We start from the raw sequence: 12,263 nt of genomic DNA on the forward strand, positions 1-12,263 counted from the left end.
TAATAAACCAGGAGGCTAAGCAAAGTCTCAAAATTAGCCCCTGGGCCTTTGAATGCACCCAAACGCAGCGAGATAGAAAAGGGTAAGTGCTTTCTCTTTGTTTGCTAAATGCATAGTTTTCATCCTTATGTACAAAGGAGGAGGAAGAGGAGGAGGATAGGAGGAAGAGTAGTAGAAAGAAGGACCGTTTTGGGGGGTAAAAATGTCTGGTTTACAACTCAGGTGAGGAGAGGTGTCCTAAGACTCTTTGGTATAAGCTCAGCGGTGTTTCCGAGCCGCCCCGGGCAGCGCCCGCCGCCACCGCGGCGTGTCCTGAAATCCCTCTCAGGAGAGGAGCGGTGCCCGCGGGCAGCCCTGGGGCACCGGGGCACCCCCGGCCACTCGGGCGGCTTGGGAATTTGCTTCTGGCAGCGGCTGGAGCAGGAGCAAGTTCTCAAGCGGAAGCCCCGTTGCCGGCTGGCTGCGGCCGGGTTTGCTCTACCTGAGTAAGGAGAGGAGGCTGAGGCCCCGGGAAAGCAACGCAGGGGCTAACGTAGTGGTACGGATTGGTATGAAGTGGTTTGTTTGGTTGGGGTTTTTTTTAATTTTTTCTTTTTTTTTTTTTCCTGGAAAGCTAATAATGCCATTTACAATGGGGATGGATGCGGACAGTTCACCTCTGGGCCAGCCTCCCCTCGTGGGTCACTGCGGTCAGGTTTGGATGCAGCCTATGAGCCGAATGCGCGTTCCTAACGCCCCCTCGCCCGCGAGTCACCTCGGACTGGAGCCCCATCTCCCAATGCTCCCAAATTATTTCAGGTTCTGCTCCCTCTCCTAACCCTTCCTGGCAGATTGTTTTAGGTCCTTTTCTTGAATTTGAAACTAATTTCCATTTTGTCAGGAATGAAGTGAACCGAAAGACTAACACGAATCCGACAGAGACAGGCTTTCCTGTGGGATGTTAAGCGCAGCATTGGAAAGAAGCTCCCTTTTAAGGATGCCCCACTAAGGGATGGCGATGATCTGCACCGGGGAGCACCAGGTAACCTGTCCCTGCTTCAGTCGGTGCGGCCGGGCAGTCTGCTCAGAGGTAAAATAGCTTTACAGGTAGAATGAGCAGTTCCATCGTTATTTGCTTCATGTTTTGAAAGGAACTAAAGAAAAGTGTGTTCTTTGCCTATTCAGAGTATGAGGCGCATATTGCTTATGGGAAGAGTGGTTTTGTTCCTAATGGCTTATAAAAAAAAACCCAAACACCCAACCCAAAAGGTTTATATATACTTAAACAGACATGTAAAAAACTCAAAATACTTAAAATCTATAACTTGTGCATCAGTTTTAGTGTGTGTGGACATATGTGTGTGCATGTATACATACATACACCCCATAAAAATGCGTGTGCGTGTACATATACACAGACCTATTCAGGGGCTTGTGTGTGTGTGTGTGTATCAGAGATCCTGAAATTGCATATTGGGTGCAAATTTAATGCTGGTATGAAAGTTCTCTTTGGTTTCAGCAAGTAGTCTCTAAAGACAATACAATGGAAATACTAAAAAATGCGGCAATGTACTTTGAATTTCCCTGCATTTTTAAATTCTCAAGTTTTAAATAAATAAGGCTTTCTTTTCTAAACTATAGGTACATTACAAAGCAGTGTTTTGCTGGAAAAAAACTAAAATGTTAGTTATCACTGTCCTTTATTAACCTTACACTAATGAGACTGCATTCATCAGATACTTTATGCATGATCTTATTAATGTTTCCATGTCAATTATGTCTCTGTGGGGATGGAACACTTTAAAAGAAAGCTCACTAAAATTGAAGGTAAGCTAGAGACTCGAAAAACTCGGATTAGATTACATTTTCATAGACAATTGCTTTGTCAGTCTTAAAGTGGGTTTAACATACGGAAATGTGGAGAAATATTCAGTGCCAAAAACCTTGGGTTTATTTCACTTTATTTTAATAAAGAGAGAGTTCAGCTGTAATCTAAACACTTACTGGAAATTAACTGTATAACCTGAACCTTTTCTAGACCCTGTCCTCTTGGGAAATAACTGGTGCTACAAAGTTGCTTAAATTGGGTGTTGCTAGGATTTTGAGTGGGCTTCATCCCAAAACCCAGTATCTGCTGCTATCGATGGTGGTTGGATTCTAGTTTACCTTGAATTTTCCTTTCTCTTTTTTTTTTCTTTTTTTTTTTAAAAAAAAGGTGTGAGTAAGATTGCCTATTTCTAATCCTTGCATTGGGCCTATACCTGCATATTGGGTTACTTTGGAATTTAATATACCTAGCAGAATTACTACAGTAATTTGAAACACCGGTTAGAAATCTAACAGGCACATGTACGGTTTTTAAAGTCTATTTTCCCCTTACGCTAAAATTTAATATGCAGATGTTGCACGCTTTTCTTTTTAATTTTATTGAAGGAGGAATGGGATGATTTCTCTTCTACGGGTCTGTTAGCAACAGAGCATTTAAAGCTTTTCAGCTACGAACTTTAAACTATTTCATGCATTATCCTGATTAATAGATGAGCAAGAAAGAATGCACAGGACAAAAGCTCAGCCTGCTACACACAGATACGACGCCACAAAACATCAGGCTGTATCGGTGTCATGGGAATTTTGCTATTGACTTCAGAGGCACCACGATTCGGCCTGCCAAAAGCACTACCAGCGCTCCTGTTGGAGCTCTTCCCACCAACATTAACTGATGTTGTACCACTGTTTTCAATAGGAAAAGACTGCGAGCCTTCAAAGCTATTGCTATTCCTTTGCCTAGTAAAGTCAATAGGTAAAAAAAAGCTCACTAATGTCAATGAGTATTGATCAGATGCTGAGCTCTGTGGTTTTACATTTCGCAGTTCTTTTCATTTTTGCATACAAAATGCCTCAGGTCTCCTGTTTGCAGGCTAGATGGCAGAGCTGAGCTACGTTTATATACAGCGCACGGTTTGCAAAGAGCGCTCTTCAACGGGCTGCCAGCAATACCAGCCTGCGAGAGAGTAATCAGGGGATGCCCGCGTGATAGTTACCACACCGTCGGACACATGGCTGTAACAGCCCCTTTGTTTTGCTCCTGTTGAAGTCAGCAACAGAAAGGTTGACTGACTTCAACGGAAGCTGCATCCCATTATCAGTACCTGTGCTCTGAGAGGGGCTGCGATCTCCTCAGATGATATTCTTTCTTGCCAATCATGGAAAGAAACAATAATGTGGTTGTACTAATTGCAAATAACAGTCTTGATTACAAGTTTTATGTGTTATACAGTTAGATTAGTTTATACCTATAACTCTACATAGTATTTTGTGTAAAAATAGCTTTGGAATATTAAAATCATTGCAATAAAATACCTGCAATATAATTATTAAATGTGTTCTTTGGTAGCTAGTCGATTTTTTTTTTATGGATGGAATAGTTTTCCTTTTTTTAAATCTGAACATTCCTTAACAAACAAAGAGAATGCACTGGTTTAGGTACCATTCAAAATTTCTTTGCCTAGTTTGAACTTGTTTCCAGGCGTTGCACCGGTTAAGTTCAAACCATGAAACAGCAAAAATCACACTACCGTTCAAATGAATTCAGACGACTCCACGCTTTGTCGGTCGTGCCGTGGCACAACCCTCTCTGAAGACCAGCCCTGACTAAGTCCCTAACCACCGGCGTGTACGCAGTACGGACACACTATACACCTTCGTGGCAATTGCTGTGGAAATGAAGAGCCATATCTGAAGAGATGTCTGTTCAATGACAAGAAACCACTATGCTCCAAACCACTAAACAGCCAAGTACGGTGAAGATGATCATGGGCGAAGGTGTAAGACCAGTGGTCTGTTTCTCTTCTCTTTGCACTCCGTTTCATCCCCTCCATTTTGCTTTCTTCTTCCTCTCTATTTTTTTGCAAGTCGTCGTCCTACTAAAGTGTGTGTCTTAGAACAAAGTCATAATGCAGGTGAAATAAGTCTTTGGTTTCTTTGGACTTATAAATAACATTTTTTTCAAATAGTTCTAAGTATAAACCTGCTATCTTGAGGTCCTGGTCTGTCTTTATTTATTTATTTATTTATTTTTAAAGCTTTTCCACCGAGGTTTAGTTCGTGGTTATTCCTTCATGCTTTGGTACAAGTGCTTGATGAAGAAGATGAGTTGCCTGAATTGGAGCTGCCCTCGTCTTGCCACTTATCCAGACTCCTCCTCCGTGCATTCATGAAAAAGTTGCTGACGGTGCTCAGCTCCAACCCGAGCTGCTGGGAAATGGTGATTTGTAATTCTTTGGACGGACGCTTATTTTCCTTGAATATTGCATGTAGAGTTCGACGCTGGACATCCGTGAAGACCAACCGAGGCTTTTTGGGTGTATTCCCTCTATCCTTCCCGTGCTCTTGTTCTTTCCTCTTGCACGCTGCAAGAAAAGGGAGGACGGTTAGAGAGGGCTGGCAGAGGAGCGCGCGGGCACGCAGTACAGGACAAACGAGGGAAAAAGGACCGTTCATGTCAGCCTCCAAATCTGGAGAGCATGTGTGACGCTTCATTTTCTAACTTATTATAAGCTACAAAAAATATAAGGAATAGAAGTTAGAAAACACCTTTGTCATTCTCTGTTAAAACTCAGCAAATGCTACTATTGAGACCTTACATTTTGATAACATCCATTAGTGCTGGGAATTTAACTATGTAATATCCCTACAAGGTAGAGTGGAAATTTACTGAGGTCTAAAGTCAACCTTGCCCTCCTTTTTACCTTCATTATTTGTTGTCAATCCATTTCTGCAGTTTTCCATTGGCTGAAAAATAAGGAACTGGGAGAAACAAGGATGCTACTAGAGCCTTACAGGCCAGATGATTATGTATTCTGAACAAAATAAACCATGTTTTGACATGAAGAACAATGGTATAGTAAATCTTCCTCATAGAATTTCACCTTATTTCATCTATCACCCCTTCTTTCCCTTTCTGAATGTCATTTTGCTCTAGATTATTAAAGGGCACTTGCAATCTGAAATCTGCCTTGCAGATCACCTGCCAGGCAGGATCCGATGGGGCTGGGAGAGTGACTCCCGGATCCCCCCGCCAGCCTTTGACTGTCTGCCAGCTCATCTTGTCAGCATTTTGCTAGGATAAAAGGTTTCCTTGGGAGGATACATTGCTCAGTCTTGCTTTCAAGAGTCTGAAGTTGTCTGTTTCCCTTTAATGCTGATTTAGAGATGTATTTCTGAAGGTAATACGGATGTTCTCTCTCTATGCCTGTCTAGTCCTGATTTCTGTGGAGATCAGTGCTGATTATATGAGGACTTTTGTGCAGCGCCTCCACCTATTCCATAGTTACTGGAATGAAAACAGCAAATTACTTTACAAAGGTCCTTCCTACATCTTTTATTGCTACCGAGAGCCAGCCCTGGCACGAGGGTTTAATTGCTTGAGGGAGGTATAAAAATAGCCATCCACCTTTTGTACTTGGAGAAACAGCAACTGCGCAGATCAGACAGCAAGATTCAGGAGATGCAAAGACACCTTCTGCTGGCCCAGGCAGGCAGGGACCAAGACACCGGCGTCTCAGTCCCCTCCCAGGAGAAGCTTTTGAAGAGCTCCCTAACAACATATATTCCAACTACACATTCTTTCATAAGCAATGACACATCGATCAAATGGACTGGGATGCCAAACTCATATCTTCTACGGTTATTTTTATCTGAAAACCTTTGAAGAGTGCTTTGAAGTTACATCCTGACCTCTAAAACACCGTGGAGCTTCTGGGCTGAAAAACAGGTTTCCTCATGCAAGCGAGCCCCCACTGAAGTCAAGCGGCTGAATTCACTGCAGGGATCAGTGCCTATTGAAATAATACTGCATCCCCACTGCAGGTAACGTTCATAACTCAAGGGTTAAAAAAGCTTTTGCAATAATAGCCTGTTACTTACTGAAAAGTATTAGAGTGAGCAGCAAAGCAGATAGCAATAGCATCTCAATATTTATACACCCCTAACCGTTTGAGGATCAGAAGTTCCTGTGAAAGCAGCTGCAGAAGCTCAGCTCCATAACGCTTCCAGCTCTGCCCGCCCCTGCTAACGGGCTCATGCAGAAAAGGAGACAAACCAAACTCGGGTGATGTTCGCCATGCCTACCACTTCATTTCTGCTCACGCTGCTTTACACCTGCCTTGTTCTAAGACAACACAAATTCCAGCTTTCACCTAGATACTCTGTCCAGATCATCATTTGTCACAAAACCCTAACTACACAACTCGCGTGAGCCGAGTCAGCACTGTGCGATGCTTCGGCGGGAATCATCGCATCACAAATGACAGTCACAGACAGATGCAAAGCTAATTCAATTAGCGCTGTAAACCTCTGGGGTTTCAATCACAAACTAGTACCTGAGTTCACTGAAATCAGAGAATAACAAAAACCCAACCATCTGTAGTGAAACTAACTTGCTTAACACGTTGTCTTTCTGAGCTTGTGCTCATCTCCTGAAATGTAATATTCCTGAATAATTATTTCCTTAGAAAATGTCCCAATAGTTACAACGTATCTTGTTCTTCAACTTCAGTTGTATCAGAGACCGCATAATTACTGCTAGTAACATCACAGAGGTGAGAAAAAAGCACTTATTGCTGGGGAGAAAAAATAAATCCTATCCAGTCTGTGATACAAATAAGCCAATTTTAGTATTTTGCAAGTAAAGCTTCATTTCAGTCAAGCCCATCGGAAAGCAAGTGTTGAGGTTCCCGTGTGTTCCCTGGAGAAGCTGGGAGCCATCCCTTCCTCCTGCAGACCACTGTGGACTTCATTTTTTAACAAACTATCACGCAGGATTGTTGATTTCCTAAGGCAGACTTGGTCCGCACTCTGTGGGAACAGGCTCTGGTTTAGCCTATGAAATACAACAGTTCTCACATCCAAGTTGGAGTTCTTCTACTTTGAAACAAGGACTAACGATGTATTGGTTCAGAGAGAATGAGATATTGACTCATTTGCAATTTGGGACCTTATCTGAGACACGAAGACCCACGCACAACAGGTTCAGTCCTCGTTGGCCACAGCACAGCCCCAAGAGGTGACACTGGGGCAGGCACCGTCCCCAGCAGGGCAGCCCAGCCCAGCCCAGCCCAGTTTGGACTCTGGATCCTCCTGGAGCCCCGGTGCCTGCCGAGCGGCACCCTGTCCCTGTCTCTGCCCAGTGTTGCTTGCAGAGCCTTTCTCTGCCTGGGGCAGACTGGGAACACCTTCAAAATTCAGATCGTTTTCAGGCAATGCGAAAGTTGTTTCCTTGTCAGCTCTACTCCCGTTAGCATTTGCCAGAGGTAGACTGACGGCAAAAACTTTCCAATATGCTTAGCTGTTCAAAGAGGCCTTGCAGCCAGTACTGCCAGGCCTCGGGTTGTGAGCAGCGAGGGTGGATACCACCTCTCATCATCTGCCTCGTCCAGACTCAGGAATATTAATAGCACTTAAAAATAAATAATGGTGATAATGAAAAACCGTAATAGCGTTTCCTTACGATCGTTTTCCCTGCACTGGAGCCCATCAATTTTAATAATAAATTGTAGCTTCCAGCTTGCCAGAGAACAAATGTACACCATGGGATAAAATCTGCTCCAACGTGAGAGTCTATCCAGCGCAGGCACAGAGCCCGGCCAGCTCACGCTGACAAACTGGGGCTGTCCAGCCCAGTGACAGCAGCCAGCGCTCAGCTCAAGTCACGCTCAAAGCAGCTACTCCTGCTTGGGCCAGGTCCTCCTCTGATGCTGGCAAGGGTGTCCACTGAAGTCAGAGGCTCCAGAAACACCAACTGAAACCCTTTCTGGAAAAACACCAGAGCCTGTCTTCAAAACTGTTTATCACACACCTTCGCCTGGATTTTATTTTACATAGCAGAAGATAATAAAAGTAATTTGCGCTGCTGTCCTTCACATGCCCCTGCCTGTGAGCACCATCAGCGGACCCTCTCCCACAGCACCAAAGCCGAATTCGGGCGCTTTGTGGGGTGCTGTGCTCCCCAGAGGCACGCACCTCTCCCACGCAGCGTGCGCCCGCGCTGCCTGCGCACGCTGCCCGCGCTCCCACCGCAGACAGCTGCCTGCTCTTTGTCTCTGCGCTGCCCCCGCTGAGCCACACTCCCTCTGGTGCCTTTTGAAAAAGCCTTAAGAAAGTCTAGTTAAGAAAAAAGCAAAGCAGAGGATAAAGAAAGAGTGACTCTGGCTCTGGCAACACACGTGCAGATATGACAATGTAATATTATCAGTGCCAGAAGGAGCCTTATAAATCCACCGCTGAACTCTGGCCTCTTCCAGTCACTTCCATCTTCCTCTGCCCTGAGCAACGGATATTTTTGACACTTGCAATTCTCCTGATACAGTCCATCAATCTATTTTTGTCTCCCTTTGTTCCTTCTAAGTCGCCTGAGGGATTTGGCCGAGTTAACTTGCCAAACCTTGTAAGGTCTGTAGACCTCACCGCGGCCCGGGTGCCTGTGCATGGTGGTACAGATGTGGGGTCTCACCGCTGCAGCTCCACCAGCTATCACCGCTCTCCTGCAGTGCCCGGCTGCGTGCAGCACGGCGCGATCAGTCCTGCTCCACTGGAGGTGCGAGCAGCATTGTGTCCCCTATAAAAACGCACTAATTGCATCTTTAGGTTGAGACAGCAAAGAGGGTATTTGGCCCACCTGTGATGTGAACTACACTGTTCTGTCAGTCTAAAAGTCAAGATTACAGTAAGCTCAGGTGTTAACCCTGACGCTTGATCTAGTCTTTCATCCCTAGAGGGTGGATTTCGTTTTAAAACCTCAGGAAAAAAAACCCACTGATTACCATAAATCAATTTTTAGGAGCACTTGGTGCGTGCACATGTGCCCAGCTGTATCTGGCAAACACAAATTGTCTTTTCTAAAAACCAGAAGCAAAGAATGAAACTGGTAATACTCCCAATAAACCTGCTTTCTGCTGGACTGTTTTGGTCACATAATAAAATACCACCACAAGTTCTGCTGGCTGCTTTTCTGCAAAATCGGCACCGGATCGGGGGGAACGACAATGGAAAATCCTTCTTGGGCAAACCCTGCCCCAAGCCCTGCGTGGCTAGTTGTGAAGGCAGGGGACCACTCTGTCTATGAGAAGCATAGCTCAGCTGGTGGCCCACCATGTTGCCATCACTGAACACATGCGCTCTCAGACACAGGATGGAAAGTGGCAGATGCTGAGGAAGAAGAAGGTGGATTTAGGAGGTTTCAGACCTGACACTGAGGCCACCGTGCCCTTACACGCACACCGACAGGCTGAGGCAGTGGTCATGTGCTCCAAAGGGTCACACTGCTCACCAGCTGCCAGCAGCAGGTCCCATAGCTCCAGGACAGGCACATGCAATGGCCACGACTGGGTTTTTCACCGTACAAAGTGGCTGAAATGGGAGGAAGGGACCATTACAGCTCCTCTTGGAAGGGAAGTGCACAGTCCCACCAGTGCCTTGGCATGAGTCTTCTCACCCCATGGAGGAGGAAGCCAATGCACACAGTGGGTCTCCACTTACAGGGAGCCCTTTTCCCCTCTGTATCAAGAGCAGGTCCAGACCAGCAATGGGGAGACACACACAGGATAACATCTCCTGCCATGCTGAATTCAGAGCCTGGTTCACACGGAGAGGAGACCGTGAGCTTGCCACCAGTGATGGGATACAGGGCCTGTCACCCTGAGGTGACAGGTCACGTTTCCAGCTCTGGCCTGGGTCACCGCTAACCACAAGCCATTATTACTTGATGGCCATCGAGTGCCCTGTATGAGATGAGGTAGAGGTCTTGGTTCAGCTCCCCGTGAGCAGGTTCACACCATGCTAATGTCCATCGCATTTGACTCATTATTTGAGACCAGTTAGCGCCATGGCTGGAAGGTTGAGCTCGACACTACAGACAAAAAGTCTGTAGGAACCCATTTCATAGCTGAAATGTTCATTTTGGGGAACAAAGAGGATTGGGGATCTCTCATGACTGTGGGCTCAGCTCTGTCTTGTCTGAGGAGGCACTTTCTGTTTGCTTCACATCAGAAGGTAAACTCAGCACTGAGCTCTGGGGTCTTCACCACCACCCTCACTGGACTGGTTTAGTTTTGAGGACTGTCTCATCCTTACTATTGATGAGCATTGTATTTGCCTCAGGCAGGTAGGAGGAAAAAACAACTGCTTTATGCTTCTCTCTCGGACTCCAGTGCGAGATTCCCAGAAAGCAATGAGGAGTTTACAAGCCAACAGCTTTGTTGCTGTGGGTTCAGAGCAGTCATCCTTCCCATGAGTGGGAAAACCCCAAGAAATGATGCAGCCCAGCTCACAAAAAGTGCTGACAAAAGCCCTGCATTTCTGCATGGGCCATAGGAGAGACAAGGAGACATATTTTAGACTGACTTGAGAGAGTTCTCAAAAGTTTTGTGATGATCATCTTTTCCCCCTCCTCTTGCAAAGCCTAGTCTTTTAGCTATCCAAACCTCAAGTGTACAGGACATGTCTTAGAGAAGTAAAAAACCCTTTTAGAATTCTCTCCTTACATGTATCTTCTAATCTCTATTGTGTCAGGTGTATAAAGGCTGAAATCTGCCTCAGTTGCAGTCTGAACTGAGCCCACTGAGACCCTGGGAATCTCTTTCTAAAGCATCTGCTTCTAGTTTTGAAACATCACAAAATATCCAGTAACATTTTTAGAGAGTGAAAACTCTTTGGTGGTACAAGCTAGAGAATATCCTGGAGGCTATTCTTCTGAAGGAGGCTCTACCTTTGGGTGGAAACAGCAGCAGGATTTCCATAGGAGGTTGAAACTGCTTAAGGACTTTGGCTGTCAGAGATAGTCCTAATCACTCTGGCTCCAACAGCTCAGTGGAAGCAAGTAGCCAAAAGTTTATGGTAAATACATGGTGATGATAATATATAATAAAGTGTGATAAGCTCCATCCTTATCATGTGAATAACACCTCTGGAGCGTGCAGAGAGACACACAGATGACAGATCTTTCCTAATTATCAAAAACTTCCTGTTTAGGGGAATATGAGAAGAAGCTAAGGGGCCTATAAGACACATGTTAGCCGAGCGCAGACTTCACTACATGAACTAAAAGCAAGCAAATCTGTTTGGCTTGGATGAGTAACCGCAGGTGCTGTGTGCCATTGACTCTGATACATGGACACTTGGTGGTCCCCTGCACTGCCCCATCCCACCTGTCACTGCCCTGGGGCCTTCGAAGGCACCTGGGAGGTGGGATCCCTCCGGAAAGGTGCTGCATGAGGCAGAGCCTCTGCATGTCAGGGCATCTCGTGGCCGTGTGCTCCCACTGTAGCAGCGGACAGCATTGATGCTGCAAAGGGCATTCCCAAAAAGCTTCAACCCACCGTAGGATAAAGCCATTCACGTGTCAGTGGTGAAAGGCTACGTGGGTCACACAGTCCATTGGTTGCTCCCCAAAACTTTTCCCTTTCAATTGAAGAGAGTATGGGCTATGCTGAGATGTCTGAACCCACACTAAATTATTTCTTATTACTCCTGGCATTGTTCAGCATTTTGCACTTGTCTCTCTGGCGATTTGTATTCTCTCCTATTTAGCGTGCAGGTGTATCCATCTACTCAGAGGGCGTTTGATCTGTATCTTATTTCTCTGCCATGAAGCCCAGGCAATACTCCTCTTTTGTTGTTTCATAACATGAAAAGAGATCAAAATATGTTGCTATATGGGAAGCTCACCGAATGACATCAGCCTGCCAACATATAGATCTCAGCTGAGACTGAATGGTAAACATCTCACTCCTGTGCACTGTATTAAAATGAGTGACCTTAATTTGCTGCCACTGGAATAATAAAGTGAATCTGACTAAGGAGCGCTGACTCAACAGTTTGGGATTCTGGGGTTTACACAAACTTACAGCGTTGATGGATCTGTAACCGCTTGAGTGAGCTGACATCACCACTACAGAATACGTTGCGAAGCGGATCAATCAGGGGAAAGCACCCGATTTTCCTGCGATATCATTTAAAGTAAATGTTAAATTTCTTTAGCTGGGTCTTTAGTTAACCATATTACTGTGACAAATATTTCTTTGTCTAGCATAAGTAATTAGAATTTAATCACTTTAACTGCATCTTAATTACCCCAAATGAATTGAAAGGACATTTAATAGCAAAGATTAAATTGCCTTAATGAACGATTTTTGCGACTACATCAATATTTTAACCGTGTTAGCCCTTCCCTGCTCCCCCCACCCTCCCCAGCGCTGCAGGCAGCCCCCGGCCCCTGGGTGGCGCGCGCT

At 45.3% G+C, this 12,263-nt stretch overlaps 1 protein-coding gene across 1 annotated transcript in view; it reads right to left on the reverse strand.

The window, feature by feature from the left end:
- Nucleotides 1-4,095: 4,095 nt before the first annotated feature.
- ONECUT1 (one cut homeobox 1) overlaps nucleotides 4,096-12,263 on the reverse strand; it is a 25,464-nt gene continuing 17,296 nt past the window's right edge. The window contains exon 6 of the mRNA XM_009885767.1: nucleotides 4,096-4,388. Coding sequence (XP_009884069.1) covers nucleotides 4,096-4,388 — 293 coding nt within the window. The remainder of the gene's footprint in view (nucleotides 4,389-12,263) is intronic.

This window comes from Charadrius vociferus, unplaced genomic scaffold (genome assembly GCF_000708025.1).
Source record: "Charadrius vociferus isolate BGI_N301 unplaced genomic scaffold, ASM70802v2 scaffold325, whole genome shotgun sequence".
NCBI lineage: Eukaryota > Metazoa > Chordata > Aves > Charadriiformes > Charadriidae > Charadrius > Charadrius vociferus.